The sequence below is a fragment of the Capsicum annuum genome, chromosome 11 (genome assembly GCF_002878395.1).
Source record: "Capsicum annuum cultivar UCD-10X-F1 chromosome 11, UCD10Xv1.1, whole genome shotgun sequence".
NCBI lineage: Eukaryota > Viridiplantae > Streptophyta > Magnoliopsida > Solanales > Solanaceae > Capsicum > Capsicum annuum.
The window spans coordinates 161,566,846-161,587,373 of NC_061121.1; the positions used below are offsets into that span (position 1 = coordinate 161,566,846).

The window sequence follows — 20,528 nt, forward strand, 5'->3', positions numbered from 1 at the left end:
AAGTCAGAAAATAAAAAAAAAATTATTTGTATTAACTAATTTTAAATACAAGGCAAAGAAAATAAGAAGAAAAAATTAAAAAAATATTTATACATATGATGGGTGCTTATTTATCACTATAATTAATAAAATTGAGTTGTGATTCCATATCAACACGTAAGGTGCAAATAAATAAAAAAATAAAAAAAAATTTACGAGGCAATAAAACCAACTTAAAGATAGATTGCGAGATGGTATTATTAAAGAAATAATATCATAAAAAAAATAAAAAAATTTTACGAGACAATAAAACCAACTTAAAGAAATAAAAAAATAAAAAAATTAAAACCAACTTAAAGAAATAAAACCAACGTAAATAAAATTTAGTAGGCAATTAAACCAACTTGAAAAAAAAAATAAAAAAAATTTATGAGGCAATAAAATCATGTTAAAATATTATTGCTACTTTACAGGAAGTAGCAATAATACCTAATGGAATGGGAGTCAAGAATGGAGGTTGTAGAATTGGAGATGGTACTAAGGACATTCGAATCTGCTCTGTCCCAAATTAAATGGCGCCTCAAAATTTCATCCAAGCGTCGCCTCGAGACAGGTTCCTTACACTCTTTCTTCTTCCAATTCTATATTATGGGTTGCTTCTAATTCTATATCCGAAGTGTTTACTTTTCTTTGACAAAGTGATGGTCAATCTCAATATGTGCATAGTGTTTATGAAATACCAGATTTGATGCGATATGAAGGGCCGATTGTTTGTCACACACAAATTCCATTTGAGTGATTTCTCCAAATTTAGTTATTTGAGCAACTATTTAGTAGCTGGTTGGCCATAAAAACTACTTTTTCCTTGGAGTCAGAGTCCGAGTCCGAGTCTGCCATGTCTTTTTGAAATTTTTTTCTAGGCTTTTGAATTTTTTTTTTTAAATATAACTTTATGTCCTCAACTTTTAAAAATTATCAAAATCACTCAACTACTAATTTATATACTAACATACAACCAAATGGTGAGAAAATAATTTATATATCTTCAATTGATAAAATAATTAACAACAAACTAAGGGCCCATTTGGCCATGAAAATTCGAAAAATAATTCCGAAAATTTTTTCTTAAAAGGGAAAACAGGTTTTTGTTGTTTTCACAATTTTTCAACTCCAATTCCAACTTTTATTATTATTACATATAACCTCAATCTTTTAAATTTTTACATAAAAATCTCCTTATAACATTACTTTTTCAATATTACGTATATAACAGTTTTATAGAATAAAATAATTATAATTTCAAACTTAATGCTATCATAATTAATATATATCTCTTTTTCTCTCTCATCATTATTTTTATCCCTTATTTAATTTTTTCTCTTATTTAAGACATTATTTTACTGCTAATTTACATTTATACCTATAAATATATAAAGTATTATATTTATACCAATAAATATATAAAGTATTATATTTATACCCATAAATATATGAAGTATTATATTTATAATAGAAATATACAAAGTATGTTATATATAAAGTTTATACCATGTATCTACCATATACACACATATATAAATATACAAAGTATTAAGAAACATACTAAGCATATTTATAATATAAATATACAAAGTATGTTATATATGAAGATTATACCATGTATATACCATATACACACATATATAAAAATACAAAGTATAAGGAAACATATTAAGCATATTTATATATTTATGGTATATGATATAATATACCATAAATATGCAAAGCATGTTTTACATACAAATAATTTATTCACACAGAGTAAAATCTTTCATGTATAAGAAAATTAAAGAAATAAATTAGCGGCACCCTAAAATTTAATAACAACTCATCATTTCCTATTTTTTAGGAACGAAAAATGAAAAAAATAAATTAAATAAATTCCTAAAAAAAAAATTATTTGAAAGATAATATTTGTTACTTAAAAAACAGGAAGCAGTGATTTGTTAATATAACATCCATATTTAAAATTTTCAAATATGAGAAAATGGCTATTAATGTAAATATTATTTATGTCAGAATTGAAATTCATTAAATATGACCATGTATATGTAATTATTTTTATAATAGTGGCTAATTGTGTTCTTTTTCCATTAGTAGGTAATTTTTAGTTGGATGATTTTGATAGTTTGTAAAAGTTAGGGCATAAAATCATATTTAAAAAAGTTTTTTCAAAACTCAAAATTTTTTTTTCAAAAAAGACGGCCAAACACAACTTCAACTCCAATTTTAACTCCAACTTCAACTCCAACTTCAGAAAATTTTAGTTTTCATGCCAAACGGTTACTAATTATTATGATTGTTATTCTTCTAAAATTTGAATAAAAATATCACAAACACGTGCTAAATAAGTTTATCTAACCATAATCGACTGAATAGAGAAAATATATTTTGATAAATATGATTGATGGATATAATATATTTTATATATTCTTAAATTTGTTGATGAAAATTCTACATTACTTTCACTTGAATTAATTATTTTATTGAATTTGATCTTTTTTAAAAAAATTACGAATGAATTTTTTCTGAATAGACTAGTGCTAATTTTTTGCTTTTTCTTTATTGATGATATTGATTTTCCTTGAATATATATGTTTTTTTTTTTGGTAAAGAGAACAAACATTTGTTAAGCTAATTACCACACTCGTCTCTGTTCAAAATCCATAAAACCAAAAAAAGGTAATCGTCAATATGGATCGTTACGTTATGTTTGATATGCGACTTTATTGACCACTTTTTAATAATTTATTAAAATCATCATAGCCATTATATGACATATACAGAAAATTAGAATGACAAGAAAAAAATATTAAGTTTTTAATTTTTAAATAATATAATGTATTAGGCCTTATATTTTTATAATATAGTTCATTTAAAACAAAGTTGATATATTTCCACCATAGATTGCTATTTATTATTTTTTATTTCACGTTAGTAAATTTTGATTAAAAAAAGAAAAAGAGATTAGAATATCTGTAACAATTAAAAATGATGTTGTACCATAGAAAATAAATAATAATTTTTTTCTTAGTGGTTGTAGTTATAAGAGTAGGGATGACAATGGGGGCGGTGCGGGTGTAGTGCGGGTTTTAAGTTATACGGTGCGGTGCGGATTTTAAGTTATGGGTGCAGGTTAAAGTAAATTTCTTTTTAAATGGTGCGGTGCGGGTTGCGGGTATATGCGGGTTTAAATTAACAAAAAAACTAAAAATTAGTATTATTCTCGTGAATATACCTAAAATTATATGTGTTCTTTACTTAAATTTTATGATACTTAACACTACATGTATAACACTACAAATAAATAATTTTATAGTAGCTTTTTTAACATCTCTATTCATTTGAATAAAAATATGATATTTGATCATTACTTGTACACGTTATACTTTTTGACAATTTTTTAGTTAAAAGTGATATAATAGAAATTAGTTATTATTTTCTAGTTGTATATTTGAAAATATTATGATTTTCAATGGAGTTACAAATTTTTCAAAAAAAAGAAAAAAAATAAAAACATGGGGAGGCGCGGTGCGGTGCGGTTTTAAAACTTGCGGGTTCAGTAAAAACCCGCACCGCACCACACCATTGCCATCCCTATATAAGAGCTCTTTGTGTAAAAATTTAAAGATTGGGGTTATATATAATAATAATGAAAGTTGAAAATGGGAGTGAAAAATTGTGAAAATAACAAAAAGTTGTTTTCACTTTTTGGAATCCAACTCCGGAATAATTTTTCGGAGTTTTATGGCCAAACACCATAATTTCCGGAAAAGTGAAAAAAGTGAAGAAAATTTCTGGAAAAAAGGGAAAAATTTTTATTGGCAAACGGGCCCTTAATCCAAACTAGCTCGTAATTTGCTACAACCCTTACTTGATATTCTGCTTTTGCACTAGATCTCGAAGCCACATTGTTTCTCACTCTTCCAACACACCAAATTACCTCCCACTAAAGCATAATATTCGAAGGTAGAACATCTATCAGAAGCTGATCCTACCCAATAAACGTTTGTATATCCAATGATCTACTCGTGGCGTCGATCCTGAAGAGTAGTTCTTTACCTGGAGTTGACTTTATATGTCACATAATGCAAACAACTACGTTCCAATGACTTTCACCAGGTGTATCCATAAACTAACTTAAAAACACTCACAGGAAAAGAAATGTCATTGTGAGATAATTCAACTTACCAACCAACCATCTATACTTCTAGTATCACTGAGTGGTTCCCCTATCATGGTAAGAATTTAACATTTAGATCTATAGAAGTGTCAAATGGGTCTATATCCCATCATTCCAGTCTCCTCAAGACTCTCGAAGGCATACTTGCGTTGCGAAAAAATACCTGATCTAGATTGATTAACCTTAATACCTGTAAAATACTTCATTCTACCGAGGTCTTTAGTCTAGAAATGCCGAAAGGTGTTTCTTTAATTTAATAATACTATCTTGATCATTGCAGTGGAAGCAATATTGTCAATATAAACCACCAAATAAATAAATAGATTTGGAGCAAAATGCCCATAAAACACAAAGTGATCAGCTACTGTGTTGCAATTCTCAAATCGGGCTCGAAGAGACAGTATCAAACCATAGAATAAGTGGCGCGATCAACATACGAGGCTACTAGACTCCCTCTAGACAACAAATCTGGTGGTTGTTCCTATAAACCTCTTTAAGGTCATCATGCAGAAAACCATTCTTAATGTTCAATTGATAAAGAGGCCAATAACGAACAACAACCATGGATAGGAAAAGGTGGACATATGCTATTTAGACCAGAGAGAAAGTATCATTGTAATCAAGCTCAAATATGTGAGTATATTCTTTAGTAACAAAGCGAGCCATAAGCCGATCAGCTTGATCATCCGAGCATACTTTAATTGCATAAACCCAACGATAACCAACAATAGATTTGCTTGAAGGAAGAGAACCACTCACATGTAAAACAAACATCTTGTTGATCATTGCATGCCTTCATTCTGTATGAGAAAGTGCTTAACTTGTAGACTTAGAACTCGTTTGGATTGGATTGAAAAAAATAGCTTTTTAGATTAAGTGATTAAAAACTTAAAATAAGCGCTTTTAAATTAAGTAGTTAAGTGTTTGGATAGACGTGCTGAAAATGAAAAAAAGTTGATGTGTTTGGTAAACAAATGATGTTAAGCACCTTTTTGTTGTCAAAATGACTTAAATGTTCTTAAAGTTGTTAACACCATAAATAAGGTGAATTATTTAATTTTTAATTCTAATAATTCAAACATAATTTCTATTTAAATACACTTTCAACGTAAAGTGATTATGTGAGGTCAATTTATAAATATAAGTTATTTTTTATTTTTAAATGTTAAAAATTAAAAATTTTTGGACTTTTTTTATACAAACATAGTATTATATTGTAATATTACAAACTTGTAACGATTTGGCTATGTTAAAAAATATGTAAACCTCCGATGTAATGATGGATTCGCTGAAAACAAAGGAGAACAATAAAGAGGAAACTAGTGGGAAGACACGAAGAGAAGCAACAAAGAGAAAAAGAAAGAAAAACTATATATTTAAGGATACAAGTTCAGTGTATTGTTGGAATTAGAGAAAAATATAATGGATAGAAAGGTAAATATTCTGGTCAAACCTAAAAGAATTTTAATCTAAAAAGTAAAAAGCTGGGGGTCCCAGCTTCTCACTTCTTTTTGTTTTTTTAATCAGTTTTTGGCTTTTTTTAAGTACTTTTTAATTTTACCAAATACCTAAAAAAGCTAAAAAAGAAATTAAAAGCTAGTTTGACCAGATTTTAATTCTATCCAAATGGGCTCTTAGAATGCAAATAGAGGACAAAGATGCTACTAAGGCATAATGAGGTGATGATAGATTTTTTTTTTTTGGGGGATAAATTAACAAGTTGTATTTCTAAAGGGACAAACCGGTGCACTAAAGCTACCGCTATACGTGGTGTCCGGGGAAGAGCCCCACCACAAGGGTGTATTGTACGCAGCCTTACCTTGCATTTCTGCCAGATGTTGTTTCCTAGGCTTGAGCCCGTGACCTCCTGGTTACATGGCAACAACTTTACGAGTTACTCCAAGGCTCCTCTTCAACAACTTGTTTTTCTATTTCCAAAAAAATAAAATAAAACCTGCCACAACATGTTACAGGTTCCTAATTACAAGAGCAAGAGTATACATGAAGATCTTCAACCCTGTAGCAAAAAAATAGAAAGTATACATAAAGATCTTCAACCCTGTAGCAAAAAAATGCAATGAGCCTAAAACTTTTGTAACTGATTCTAGATCTTCCATATACTCCTGTTTACACCAAAGCTGAAGCAACACCAAGCAATTCATCTTCGACTTCTGGATAGTGTTGCTCTTGTTCTGGAAACATCTAAGGTTTCTTTCTTGCCACACTGACCTCCATAAACAAGCAGGAATGATTTTCCACCTATTTTTATCTCCAGAGATGTTGGCATAACTACTCCGTATCTTCAGGGTCTGTGTTAATCTCTTTCGCATCACCCAAGGTAATGATAGATGGTAAACACTTTTAAAAAGTATAATGTGGATTGACATAACGAGTGATCATATACCTTTTCAAAGTGCAAGCAATTGACTAGGAGGATACAACTACTTAGTAGGTACAGGGTTTAGTGCATGACATGAATTTTTTAGGCCTGGTGTTGGACGCAGACGACAATGATTTGTCAGTAGTGGTGGCACTGTGGATGGAGAAATAGAAATAATCGTAGATTGCTCAATAGTTGGTATAGGTAAAACCTCAAAAGCATTAGGATGATCAAAAGAAAATTAAAGTTACGGCAAGACTAAAAAAATATGACATCGACTAGCATAAAACCGACGATCAGGTGAGTAAAAACGATACCCATTTTGAACCGAGAATAACCAAGAAAGACACATTTGAGAGCACGGTGGACTAATTTATCTTTTTTCGGAGCTAAGTTATGAACAAAACTTGTGCTCTCAAAGACACGGGAAGAAGGGAGTATAGAGATGCATGAGGAAACAATATGGAATAAGGAATCTAATTCTGAATGGAAGATGAGGGCATTTGATTAATTAAATAGCAAGACATGAGCATTCTTGGGTGATCGATTGGAAGCTTGGAGGTGGGAAATGGTAGGAGGATTAAATTTTGGATGGACACTTGGTGTGGAAATGAGAGTTTCAAAAGCAGGTTTCCGGTGTTGTTCAATTGTGCTTTGAATCAAGAGGTTATATTGTAGATTTTAATTCAACAACGGGATGGAATGTTACCTTTAGAAGAAATGTAAATGATTGGGAAATAGACGGTTTTTGCCAACTAATTCAACAACTGATTCATGTTCAGTAGAGCAAGGTAGAGCAGACAGGCTAGTTTGGCCTAACAGTAGGGATAAGGTTTTCTCGGTTAGTTACTGCCTCAAAATGTTGTTGCAACAGTTTAGTCAGGGAATCCATAACTGGCCATGGAAGATGATTTGGAAAGCTAAAGCACCTATGAAAGTAGCTTTTTTTGGTTGGCTAGCAGCTAGGGGGTCTATCGGAAACAGCCTCTCTACTTCTTTAGAGGTAGTGGTATGGACTGCGTACATTCTACCCTCCCCAGACCTCACTAGGTGGGAATATACTGGGTTTGTTGTTGTTGTTGTTGCTAGCAGCTAGGGATGCTTGCCAAATACAAAACAAGTTACAAAGGAGAGGTTTCCCTTGTGCAACAGATGTTGTTTCTGTAATTCAGGGGAAGAAACAGTTGAGCATCTTTTCCCGCATTGTAGATTTTCAAGATAATGTCGCGAACTTTTCTTTAGCATAATGGGGCATATCTTTGGTGCTGCCAGAGAAAATTAGTAGTTTGTTGGAAGTGTGGCAATCAGAGGAGGTTAAAAAGATCTTGAAGCGATATGGAGAACTATTCCCAATTGCATATGTGGACCTTATGGCTAGAAAGGAACAAGGCATGCTTTGATTGGAAGAAGTTACAGATTTGCAGAGTAAAAAATAAATGTGTTAAAAATCTGTACTTGTGGTGTTATAGCAGCACTTTAGATATGATGGATAAGTATTTGGACTTCTTGTGCTTGCTAGGAGATGATATGTAGTATTGGATTATAGAGTTTGCTGCTAAGTCATGTACCTTTTGTTGTACCACCTTGGTACACTTTGAACAAAATCCTTAATGATGAAAAAAAAAAGACCATGCAGAGGATATTATACGTTACGAGTGTGTCCAAGCCTATGACAATAAGTCAATAACTACATTTAGGTAAGGATCTTTCAAAACAACCTCTTCTCATTGATTCTTCTTAGACTGAGATGTTTGTTTTTTTTGTAATTTGAGATGTGAGAACAGAGGGATTAACGGTTGTTGATGAGACCACTGTGTGATTGTGAGGCGCGACAAGGCGAAGTAAATGAAAGAATTGTTCATCAACTTTGGGAACCGTAGGACTAGCCAAAATTTGACCACACACCAAATCAAGGTCAGTAGGAATTCCAACAAGTGTAAGAACTAGAAACATTTGTCTTTGCTCCTGTTGTTTTTCAACGATTGTAGTGACTGGCATCAACCTCTCAAATTCCTCCATGACTGCTTATACTTGTCCCAACTCCCAAATAAGTAGACATCTCGAATTCTTGTTTCTTTAAGCTTGTCATCCGAGATCGCCACAGGATACTGCATAATTGAGTGTCAACCTTCTTCCATTGTGTTTTGTTCCGATCTCACTAGCTTTTTTCGGTAAGTGATCTTGAAAACCTTGACCCTTGCACTGCAACTCAACCATGGAAGTCCAAGCTAAATAGTTCAAACTTCCACTTGACGATTCTGAAGTGGATTATGAAAAAAAATGGTTCGAAAGTAATCATAGTTGGAATTAAAAACATCCCATCGGAGAGACATGACTCAAAAATTTCAAGAAAATCTGACCAAAGAGGAAAACACCAAGTTTCTGTTGAGAAACAAAAGTCCAGAAGCTGAACTGAATCTGAAACAGTGTTGGATCTTGTCAGAAAAATAAGAAGTGATCGGATCTTGAAGAAAATGGTATGGGTTAGCTTTGAATCTCTGTGCGACCTTGACATTAAAAATATTTCTCGAAAAACTGGGCAGAAACAGCTTGGAATCACGGGAAACAGTGCTGAAGTCGTCAGAACCCTAATTTCAGTGCTTGAATGGGGATGTATCTCAATGGGTACATTTAGAATACCCTAGCAAACACCACAAGAGAGAAAAAATTGTCTAATCTCAGCGGAAAATCTTGCTGTCGGAAGGGGTGACTTGGTTTTGGTCACTGGAGCTCTTTGGATCTGATGGTGTTGGTTTTCGCACAACACACATTGAGAGGGAAGTGATGCAAATAAGACCTGAGGAGTCTCTGGAGAGACTCACAACAACTCACTTTTCTGTCCCGGATGTTTCTCACCTTGGCTCTGATACCTGTGAGAATTGTAGGAGAAAAATATTAGTGAATTCTTTGTGTGCATTATTACATTGAACCCTATTTATAGACACTACATTGCAACCCTTTTCTACATAAAAATTCCCGTTTTAACAAAATCGTTACTCTTTTCAATTGCAACAGATAAATATATATATTTTCAGTAGTTACAGTCCATTAATAGGTAGAGATCAGCATTGTCTACTGACGCTAGTCAAGAAAAATGTAAATGTTAAGTAGAAGACAAACCAATTCTTAGATAAGAGTTGGAGTCTTTTGCCTTATATAAAAAACTCTAAAATAGTAAGAGCGCGACGCATGATGTGTGAGTTATGCACAAGTCACAGGTTCAAACTCACCTGTATTTAAATGGTGAAGGATAGGGGGCAGACCCGTTATACGAGTTTAAAACTGTGCGCCAATGGTCCTCAAATATTTATTGATTATAGGAAAAATAATATAAGGTTTTCTTTTTATTTACTTGGCTGTTGTTTTTAGTTGGGATTGTGAGCTTTCAGAATTTTACTGATGTAAAAGTTGTCAATTGTTAGTATCAACGGAATATGAATGCTTTAGCAGTGTTTTCATCTTTAGTTGCATGAGTAGATAATCTTAATTAGAATTTTGGACAGACATTTTGGCCTTGTGCACTGAAATGAGGCCAGTTGTAATGGTGGACTATGGAGGGAAGATGCCTGAACTGCAAGAACAGCTTTGTGCATTCCTTAAACATTGCAAAGAGGTTAGCAAGTTCAACGTATATTGGTATATGCTGACTTTCTGTCCCTTGAAGGGATTGAAAAGTGAACTAAAAAGAATTGATTTCCTCACTCCCATATAGTTTTCCTAGTTTATATTTCCTTGACATGTTTGCTATGTTTTTTTTAATTTTGTCAATGTTGTGGTTGTTTATAATCAATTGTGGAAGATGCGGTCTCCAAGGAAAATATTTTGTCCAGAAGGGGAAATCTTGACTTCCTTCACGCTTTGTATTAAGTCATTTTTCTTTGCAAACATTCCAACTATTATCATCTACACATATTTCAACCTATATCCTTAACTTCGAAAAAAATCTACATCAAAACATTATTGACAACCTTTAATGCTCAAAAACGTTACCAAAACTCAATCCTCATATCACATACTACTATTTTTACTATTACTATATATTACCCTACTTCTATACCAATGTAACACATGAAAATAATCCCAAACGCTATTATGTTCCAAATCCTAGACAACCATGATGACACTTGGAGTCTATTTGGATGGGCTTATGGCTTTTGACTTATAAGCCAAAAGCCATAATTTGGGATTTCTAACTTATGACTTTTGACTTATTTTGACATAAAAACAAGTGCTTAAAAGCACTTTTAAATCTTATCCAAACACTTCAAAAATGCTTAAAAGCTATTTTGACTTATAAACACCTAAATAAGTCGATTCAAACAGACTCTTAACCTAACCTAACCCATCAGGCAAATCATACAACATGATTACACCCAAAGACATTAACATAAATGAGGGCATCAAATACCGCGTAATCTAATATGATCTCCCTAGTGTCACAAGTCATGAGCAACTAAGAATAGGAAATAAGACTTTGACATGAATTATACATCATCTGCTTGAAATAAAAAACAGAAGTAAAGGACTCTAAGCTACCATGAACTAGCTGACAGCTCGACACTGAACACTGGTAGATCTTCAAAGCTTTCTCACAAATTGCGCAACAGCTCAATACTTGTCTACACAAAGTGCAACACGTGTAGTATGAGTACACCAACATATACTCGGCAAGTATCATCGATTGCCCCAACAAGGTAGTAGCAAGGGTTTTATCAAACACTCACTTTCAGACCTTTGCAATTATTGTCTTACAGTTTCAAAAATTATTACGCCTTAACAACTTTAATATTAAAGCACATAAAACAATTCAATTAAATATGCACAATCAAAGCAAATACAACTAAGGACAAGTATAACATATAATAGAATGCACTATCAAAACTATCCATGTTCAATGCGTCAAATGCACCACTTTCAACACTGACGCTCCATCGCAAATCAATCCCGCGTGTACAATGCTTGAGTGATCCTGGTGATGCAGTTACTCACGAAGGATGAATTCATATCCACACGCTGTACAAACAAATCACGTGCCATAACATAATCGAGACAGATAACTCATGTGCTATATCATAAGCCCGCATGAACAACCTCACGTGCCATAGCCACATCCAGGTGTGGAAGTAGATGTGCAAATTATCATGCGTATGTACAGACGCATGACTATCAACTAAATATGTAATCCGGCGTACATATAGCTCATAATGTTGAACTAGCATAAACACAATGCCTATAACATCATACTAACATCATAAGAATGCTTAAATTAGTCATGACACATGACAGAACATAGCAAGCATGTACATCGACATCAACCTATACCCCATAGCACTTATAATCCCGGTGTCCTCATATATATGTTTGTCACCTCACATATATGGTACCTTGATAGATAGAATAGCAAAGAAAGTATTATTAGCATAACAAAAAGTATATGTAAAATAGTACTCCCTCTTTCCCCGATTCAAGTGTCTTACCTTCCTTTTTGGTTTGTCCCAAAAAGAGTGTCTATTTCTAGATTTTGTAATTTTTCCAATTACTACTACATTCGACATGGTAAGTTTAAGACCACAAATTTTTTTTTTCTTTTTTTTGAGACAGATAACATTGGATTCACACCAAAAAACTCATCAGATAAAACTAATGAGGTGGGATTTACAACCCCCAAGGAGTATCATCAAAATAAAATCTAGATAATACTTTACAATTCCTATGAAATCCACTGACTTTTCTACCTCCCTAACCAAAAATACAGTAAACTCGAACTTCATCTTGATCATCTGGACACTGCTAGCTTTCCTTTCATGACATCAAGCATTTCTTTCCCTCCATAATGTCCACCAAATGCATGCTGGATGCTCTTCCACCCACCAGTTATTATTAGATCCTTTTCTTCCTACTCCTTCCCATTGTTTCAGCACATCAAAGTAGTCTTGGGCATTGCCCAGTCAACCCCTATCCCTTGTATACATACGAACATGTCCCACAGATTTACAACTGTTCTACAGTGTAAGAATAAGCGACTGCCTAAAGGACTACACATAATGCCACAAGATTCAAAAGTCTCCCTTTGTTTCGTAAACTCCGTGCACAGTCAAACAAAGACACTTAAATTGGGGACGGAAGGAGTATCAATTTGGGAAATTTCCTCATTGAGGTCAAAGTCTTAAACTTATTTCAGTTCTAGTGAAGCTTTAACCTTCCAAATAGCTTTACCTCGTTCGGATTCCATCAAATGACTCCAATATATTTTTAAAGATTACCGGATGATGTCAAACATAGCCACAGAGCTCAATTTCATGATTAAAGTCTTGATTAAAATCACAGTCAAGCCCAAGTCCCGTGGTCAAACCTTGAAAGAAATTACGTCTGTGGATTACCCATAACCCTATTGAGTTCAAATCTACAATTAAATTTCCAACTTGAGTTTGTTTCAATGTTCAAACAATCAATTTAGTGTTCTAGGGCTTGCGTATCAAGTCCCCAATTTTACCCATCAAATTCCATGATTAGTGGTAATTCTTCAAGTATAAACATGGTAAAGACACAACTAGATGATTATAATACTTATCCCGAGTCCAACTTTGAAGTCTCGATCCAAATCTCTCAATCTCATGTCGCCTCTCATCATAATGTGGGACCTTTATTTGCAATTTCGAACAGTGGTCACTTTTGCGGGCTGCCCGAAGCTTGCAGCATCACAGATGCCGACATTTCATCACATTTGCTGTTGCATTAAATCAACCAAAACTAGCAACTGGGAAATGTTCCGAACTTGTCCAAAATCCACTCGAGCTCCGTTTGTCCAAACCGAAACCACTCCAAGTGTCTCACAAGTCCCAAAACAGTATCCCAACTTACAAGAAGTTGCAAGACATGATAAGGAGCACATATGCTCAAAACGAGGGGTTGGGTTGTTACAAAACAGTCTCTATCTAATTAGGAAGGCGGTTTATATAAGATATAGGGAGGCTTCAGATGTCCACGTCTGGGTAGTTTCAAGATGTCTTTTTGTGCTTAGACATACTTGTTGTCTTTTCTCAACAACAACAACAACATACCCAGTGTATTCCCACCTAGTGGGGTCTGGGGAGGGTAGAGTGTACGCAGACCATACCACTACCTCAGGAGAAGTAGAGAGGTTGTTTCCGATAGACCCCCGGCTTAGGACCGATACCCATATATCAACCCAAATATAAGTGTATATAACTAGTATGGTACACAAGACAAACTAACAGAATACCAAACACAAAAGATAAGTACATATATAAACTAGTACGGTAAGCAAAATAAACTAACACTGCTAGCCACGAACAAAAAACTCCAGCCCCCGAGGAGCGCACCCCTACTATTACCGACGCCCTCCCACCCCTAACCCTCTTCCCTAATCCGCTTCCTCCACACTTTCCTATCAAGGGTGATGTCCTCCGTTAGCTATAACTGCTCCATATCATGCCTAATCACCTCCCTCCAATATTTCTTTGGTCTATCTCTACCCCGCCTAAAACCATCCATAGCCAGTGTCGTACACCTTCGCACAGGAGTATCTAAGCCCCTTCTCATCACGTGCCCGAACCAACGTAACCTTACTTCTCACATCTTGTCCTCCACCGAGGCAACTCCCACCTTCTCTCGAATAATCTCATTCCTTATCCTATCTTTCTTGGTATGCCCACACATCCATCGCAACATTTTCATCTCCGCCACCTTCAACTTTTGGATGTGGGAGTTCTTAACTGGCCAACACTCCGCTCCATACACCATAGCCGGCCGGACTACCACTCTATAGAACTTACCTTTAAGCTTCGGAGGCACCTTCTTATCACATAGAACTCCCGAAGCGAGCCACATAGGGATATCTTGTTGTCTTTTCTCAGTATCTATAAAATCTGGTTCCACATAGGGGTTTATACCAGAGCCTGATTGTAAATTACGTGGTTTTTTTTAGACTTCTGTATAGGAAACTGAAGTACCACATAATAAAAATATGTTCCTGCTATCGCTTTCAGGACTGCTCAGTATTTAAGCCTTTGCATGTTATGGTTATAGAAGATATGATATATTTGGTTCACGCGAGAACATTTGCAGAATTTGTTAAGTCTAGTTTGAACTTGGAGATGAGACTGATCTTTGTAGACCTTGAACATGATCCTCCAAAGGTAACTCCTTTATTGGCTGCTATAGCATTGAACCATCTTGTTTTTGTATCCTTTCCTTCTCATGTTTCTTTACGAAGATTTATAGAGTTATTACAGATGATAACACAAGCAGAAGAAAGCCCTGTGGCTGCAGAACTTGTATTGGCACAAAAGACATTTTTGTCCGTCTTTTCTGAAAATGGAATAAAGATTGATCACTTGGAACATCAGAAACCAGAAGCTAGAGCAAACTCTGACTCCTTTTATTATAAGCCAAGTTCTTCACTGTCTTCTGAAGTAATTGATCTCGGTGAATGCATTAAAGATACTCATGTTACAGTCCCAACTCTAAATGGGTAACTCCCTTATCTAAACCAGCATGTTTATATTACACCTGATGGGAATATTTATTGCTTTTATGGGTTTCAAACATCTATGTGGTCATTTAAACTTTGTTTTTAAGCTATTATATGCATAGGAATGATTTGATTAGGGATATGATTAGGATTTTGATGTGTGATTATACATTACCAAGATTGTACATACTGTAATTACCCAATCAAGCTTGGGAAATAATCAAGTCTGTGAAATCTCAATCTCTTTGCGGTTTAGATCCAGGGAGAGAATACCTTGTTTCTAAAGCTTCTTAAAGTTGTTAGAAAGTGGCTTAAGTCTCACTGGGGAAAACCATGCTTCAGTTTCTTAGGATTAAATTTATGAACTGTTGGGAAAGGTACCGTATAGCTTCAAAGTGATAGTATTTCTTTATATGATAATATTTCTTATAAAGATGAATATTCTTCTTATTTATTGAAGATATTGTAGAAAGAATCTAATTTGGCCTCAAAAGGTCAAACATGCCACTCAACCTATAACAGAAGGAAGTATGCAGTAATTCTTATGTTCGTTATTCCATTTATTGCATAGTCTTTATGAGACTGATAGTATCTCTCCTAATTTATACCTCTTGTGCATTATGAATTGTGGAAACGTTCGATTGTTTCACTTTACAACTATACTGCTGTGAAAATAATATGAAGGAGAAGGTTTACAAAATTTTAATGTGGCTACAAAATTGTGATACTTGAAATTAAGTTTGGAAAAAGAAGGAACTCTGCCAAAGATTTTCGCAGGAGGTTCCCTCATACCAGATGTGTGCAGAATGGTGCTAGATCTAAGGATGATGTTTTTCACCTGAAAAGCTGTAATTTCAAAGATCTGAATGTGCGTTCTAATCCTCTGACAGTTTATGACTGGTAGATATGTCGTATAGGACATGTGGCCAACTGATCAGGTATCTAAAGTGACTGACTTGATAAGTAGTGTTCTGCTCCCGCCTCGTAAGGCTTTGATCTAGTGATAAGAGCGCAACATATGATGTGTCTGTTAGATGCATATCAGGGGTTTGAATCATACTGAAAACAAAAGCTTGATATTAAAGTGGAGAAGGGTAGAGGGATGGACCCATTATCCCCCGAATTCCAAACAGTGCGTGGCTTCGAGGATTTCTCGGTTAGAAAAAAAGAGTATTGTGTTTTGCAACTAGCCTATTAGATGCAACATGTCCTGTTCCTAAATTGAGCAATTTTCTTTTTGTTATTTAAAGTTGACTGTCTAGAATTTAAACCTTCTGACTAACTGGTAATAATTTTTACTTATTTTCCTAAGAACCATGTGCAGTCATCTAATGATTTTCATGTATTTAATTACAATCTTGCTGCAGATGGTTGCTTGGTTATCCTATAGTTTACCTATTTGGGATGGCTCATATCGAAAATGCCATAAATAACCTCTCTACCAAGTCTCTGCATCTTTTCCAAGTCCTTGTTTGCAGGTTTGTTGAGTTCTTTATCCACATTTCATGCTAATTTTAGTTATCAAATTTTAACTGTTTAGACCAGAATGATAGAGGATCCTATCACCGATCGAAACTAGTTTGGGATTGAGGCCTATGTGTTGATTGAAATTAGTAACTGCAACTTGTTTATGGACGGATGCATTTTATTTTTGTAGTGACTTGGAAGAACTGATTTTTAATTTTTATGGCCTTCTGGCCATCTTTCCTTCATCAATTTGACAACATCAATGTCAAACCTTTGGTCTTCTGAGTTCTTGCGATTATTTAGTTTTCATTAGATTTAGAAAGGCTTAGCAGTCTTCTGATTCTCAACCTCAAATTTTACAGGAGTGCTAGATGCAATAGAGGATCTCAGGCTCAAAAAGAGGAACTAATGAGGTAGGGGTCCCAATTGTGTCTGATGCTAGAAAACATTCTCTTTCTTTCCATCTTTTGTAACTTTTTGTTGAAAATTGCTTTTAGCTATTGCAGTAGTTTTTAGCAGAATAAGTTATTTAGTTTAGGATGAATTTGAATTTTGAATTTTAGGTTAGGTTGTTTTAGTTGTTGAGATAATTTAGGATTTTGAATTTTAAATTATATAGATTCTTGATTGTATGTGCCTATCTATGCTAAAAAAAATGAAGGCTATTGAAAGTCATTTCAATCCATTGAGAGCCATTTTAACCCCTTTTTGCTGCCCCATCTTTTAAAAAAACCAACAGTAGTATCAGAGTCTCATTAATCTTATGGGATGTGTGAGTTCTTCTAAAGAACTACCATACTATTTTTAACCCGTAAGGGCTACCTTTTTAACCCGTCATGGCTTGCCACTTTAACCCGTCAAGGCTACTATTTTCAACCCATGATTATTTCAAAGCGTAGGATTATTTCAACAAATACCGATGTCAAACATCAGTCTCTCTTTGAATGCACAAAAAACTTTCATTGACAAAAACTATCAAATTTGGTAGTGAAAATGAAATCATATTTTATAATCTATGTCATATGTGTTGTTCTGATTAAGAACAATATATTTTTCTCCTTTCCTTGCCCTTCTTGATGACGTGCAGCACCAACTTGCGCTCTTTTTCTCATTAACCATGAACCATATACCATACCACGGCCAAAATTTAGGAAAAAGTGTTGTTAAAGGTTTCAATCTAGAAAAGTAATGGAAGAAAAATACTTACAACAATATTTTGCAAATCCTATTAAAACACTTTCAAAAGAGCATCTAGACATAAAAGGTTATTGAGGCGTTTCTTATGCACAAAACCAAAAGAAGAAAAAGAAAGAAGAAGAAACTTTGTAAATTCAAAAAACAATCACAGGAACTCAGCATCAACGCCAAAGCATAAATTGAGGAGCATTTTTTAAATCACTTTAACTAAAGTAAAGGAGGAGTGTTGAAAACTGCTTTTAATTACTGCAGTAGTTTTTAGCAAAATAAGTTGTCTAGTTTAGGATAAATTTGAATTTTGAATTTTAAGTTAGGTTGTTTTATTTGTTGAGATAATTTAGGATTTTGAATTTTAATTATGCAAGTTTTTGATTGTATGTTGGCTATTTAAAGCCTCTCTATGCTAAAGAAAAATATTGGAAGCTATTGAAAATTATAGCCATTTCAATCCATCCATTGAGAGTCATTTTAACCCCTTTTTACTACCCATCTCTTTAAAAAAATCAACTCTCTTCCTTTGATGCATGTGTCTAACTTGATGTTTCCTTATCTTCTTTTCTCACTTCTGCATTCTTGAGAACTTACCAAAAACTATTTTGCCCCGTTTCTCGTTTCTATTGTTCCTGGGAAAGAAAGTACTTCTCAGATTGCAGCAATGATGTAATAATATAGGAGACCTGCATGTTTTTCTATTTGGTACGGTTAAGACAAAATAAATATTTTAAATAATATTTTTTTTGGCAACAACAACAACAACATTCCCAGTGTATTCCCAAAAAATGGGTTCTGGGGAGGGTAAAGTGTATGCAATCCATACCACTATTTCAGATGAAGTAGAGAGACTGTTTTCGATAGCCCTGGACTCATGACAGATAACAGTATAACAAAAAAATATAAAGGCACACAACAAAACTATAATACACTCTAGATAATAAAGGAAACAACACACCCACAAGGTAATACTATAAACTATCTATTCAAAATCATATACATCACTGAAACACTATGAACAAGAAAATCTAGGCGCAGATACAAATCAATCACTCATCCCTGCTATCACGGAAGAACTCCTTCCTACTAACCGTGTACCCTAATCCGAGTCCTCTACGCCTTCCTATCAAGGGTTATGTTCTCTGTAAGCTGTAACTGCTCCATATCATGCCTAATCACCTTCCACCAATATTTCTTCGGCCTACCTCTACCCTGCCTAAAATCATTTATAGCTAGCCTCTCATACCTCCGCACTGAAGCATCCGTGCACCTCCTCATCACATGTCCGTACAGTTTAGCATTTGTTATTTGAATCACCTTATGTCTGAGTAAGTCAGCTGTGTAAGACATTCTGTACTAACTGCCATCACAGTATTCATATATGCCTATTAATAACTGTCTATTTTTCCTTTTTCTTATTGTTCCTCTTTTGGAGGAGTGAGGTGGAGTTACGCTCTACATCTGCATTTTTGGGCCTTATTTTCTTTCTTTCAGATTTTGGCCCAATTTTGAATGGTAGCTGAAAGAAGATGCTATGAACCCACTGCAGAAACAAAAGTGACATTACTGCTACTTTTCCTTCTCTTCTTGATTTTATGCTTTGTGCAGCTTTTGATCAGTGATGCGTCCATTTTTCCTTAAGGGACAACTTGAATTATCTTGCATACCTCAAATATTCACCAAATGAAATGACAGTGACCTCTCAATATCCTGAATACCGCCTAACATATGACCTTTGCATCTTCCAAGTTATAAAGGACCGGTTTTTGTCCTTACCTGTTTACACCTGGTTTAAGTGTATCTTTCAGTTAGATCGTGAAGTAATGAAGCCACATAAGTTTCCTTCAGGTATGCTTCTAAGAACTTTTTTGTCCTTTGTTCCTCTCTTCCTAACTCCATACCTATAGTTTATGTTTTGACTAGAGGCTTCCTGCTCTAGGCCTATTTCGCCTTTTAACTTTCTATCTTAATACCTGCATTGCTGCTTTTAGATGTCTCTGAAGATTGTGATATGCGTAACCTGGTTATTGTTTTCATCTGAGGATCAATCAAATGTAGTTTCTGTACTTCACGCTGTTGACTACGTTTCATACATTGAACATTTGGATTTGATTAACTCATTCTTTTAATCTTGGTTTGTACATGGCGTTAGTTTTTGTTTTCTTACATTGCTAGACTTTTTCTGTGTCAGTTTCTCTGTGCCATATGACTTGAGCTTGGAGGGAATGACTGAACCATGGGTAGAGACATTTTTGACTCGCATAAGGGCAAGGCAAGAAAGGTGCAGCCAAATTTGGATATCCCTACAAATGGAGGTTAATGCTTGTTATCCACAAGCAATTGCGTTATAATAAGTTAGCTTTGTGTGGCCTCTAGGTATTTTATTTAAACAAAGTCGAATAATGTTTTTATTAGCCATTTTCCTTCAAACATGATATCAGAAGAACGTCAGCGTTAAGTCGCAGCTAATCTTTGAAGTGACTAGTTTCTCCATGTATAATTCTTTGATTGGTGAGTGGTGTTTTTTTTTAATGTTTTAAGCCTTTTTTTTAGAATGAGACGAGAAAGATGACCCAATAAAGTAGTAAAATGGATATCAGTTTTATATTGCTCTTATTGGAAAAGACTTCTGCTTCAAGTCCTTTAATTGTATTTTATTTTTTTGTTTCTCATCCGGTGTCCGGTACATAGGACGCCCCATTAAGAGGGGTCTTTGTTTCTTCTTTTTATGCATTGAGCAAGTATTTTTTTTCTCTCTACGCCTCAAATGTTTTTATACTTTTCATATTCATTTGTTT

General features: G+C 34.3%; 1 protein-coding gene across 5 annotated transcripts; it reads left to right on the top strand.

Moving 5' to 3' along the window:
• The first annotated feature begins 204 nt into the window (after nucleotides 1–204).
• LOC107847752 lies at nucleotides 205–20,262 on the top strand. Of its 5 annotated transcripts, none has more exons than XR_001667641.2 (8): nucleotides 387–592; nucleotides 10,073–10,194; nucleotides 14,591–14,740; nucleotides 14,837–15,075; nucleotides 16,443–16,553; nucleotides 16,905–16,955; nucleotides 19,339–19,578; nucleotides 19,922–20,061. XR_001667641.2 is itself a non-coding variant. In XM_016692213.2 (7 exons), the coding sequence occupies exons 1-7, from the start codon at nucleotides 472–474 to the stop codon at nucleotides 20,079–20,081; spliced, it is 942 nt and encodes a 313-aa protein (XP_016547699.1). In that variant the 5' UTR covers nucleotides 205–471; the 3' UTR covers nucleotides 20,082–20,262. The 5 variants fall into 5 exon arrangements, 3 of the variants coding, with proteins under 3 accessions (XP_016547699.1, XP_016547700.1, XP_016547698.1); XR_007046886.1 differs by having other exon boundaries at nucleotides 429–592; nucleotides 10,085–10,194; nucleotides 19,225–19,578; XM_016692213.2 differs by lacking the exon at nucleotides 19,339–19,578 and having other exon boundaries at nucleotides 205–592; nucleotides 10,085–10,194; nucleotides 19,922–20,262.
• The last annotated feature ends 266 nt before the right edge of the window (nucleotides 20,263–20,528 follow it).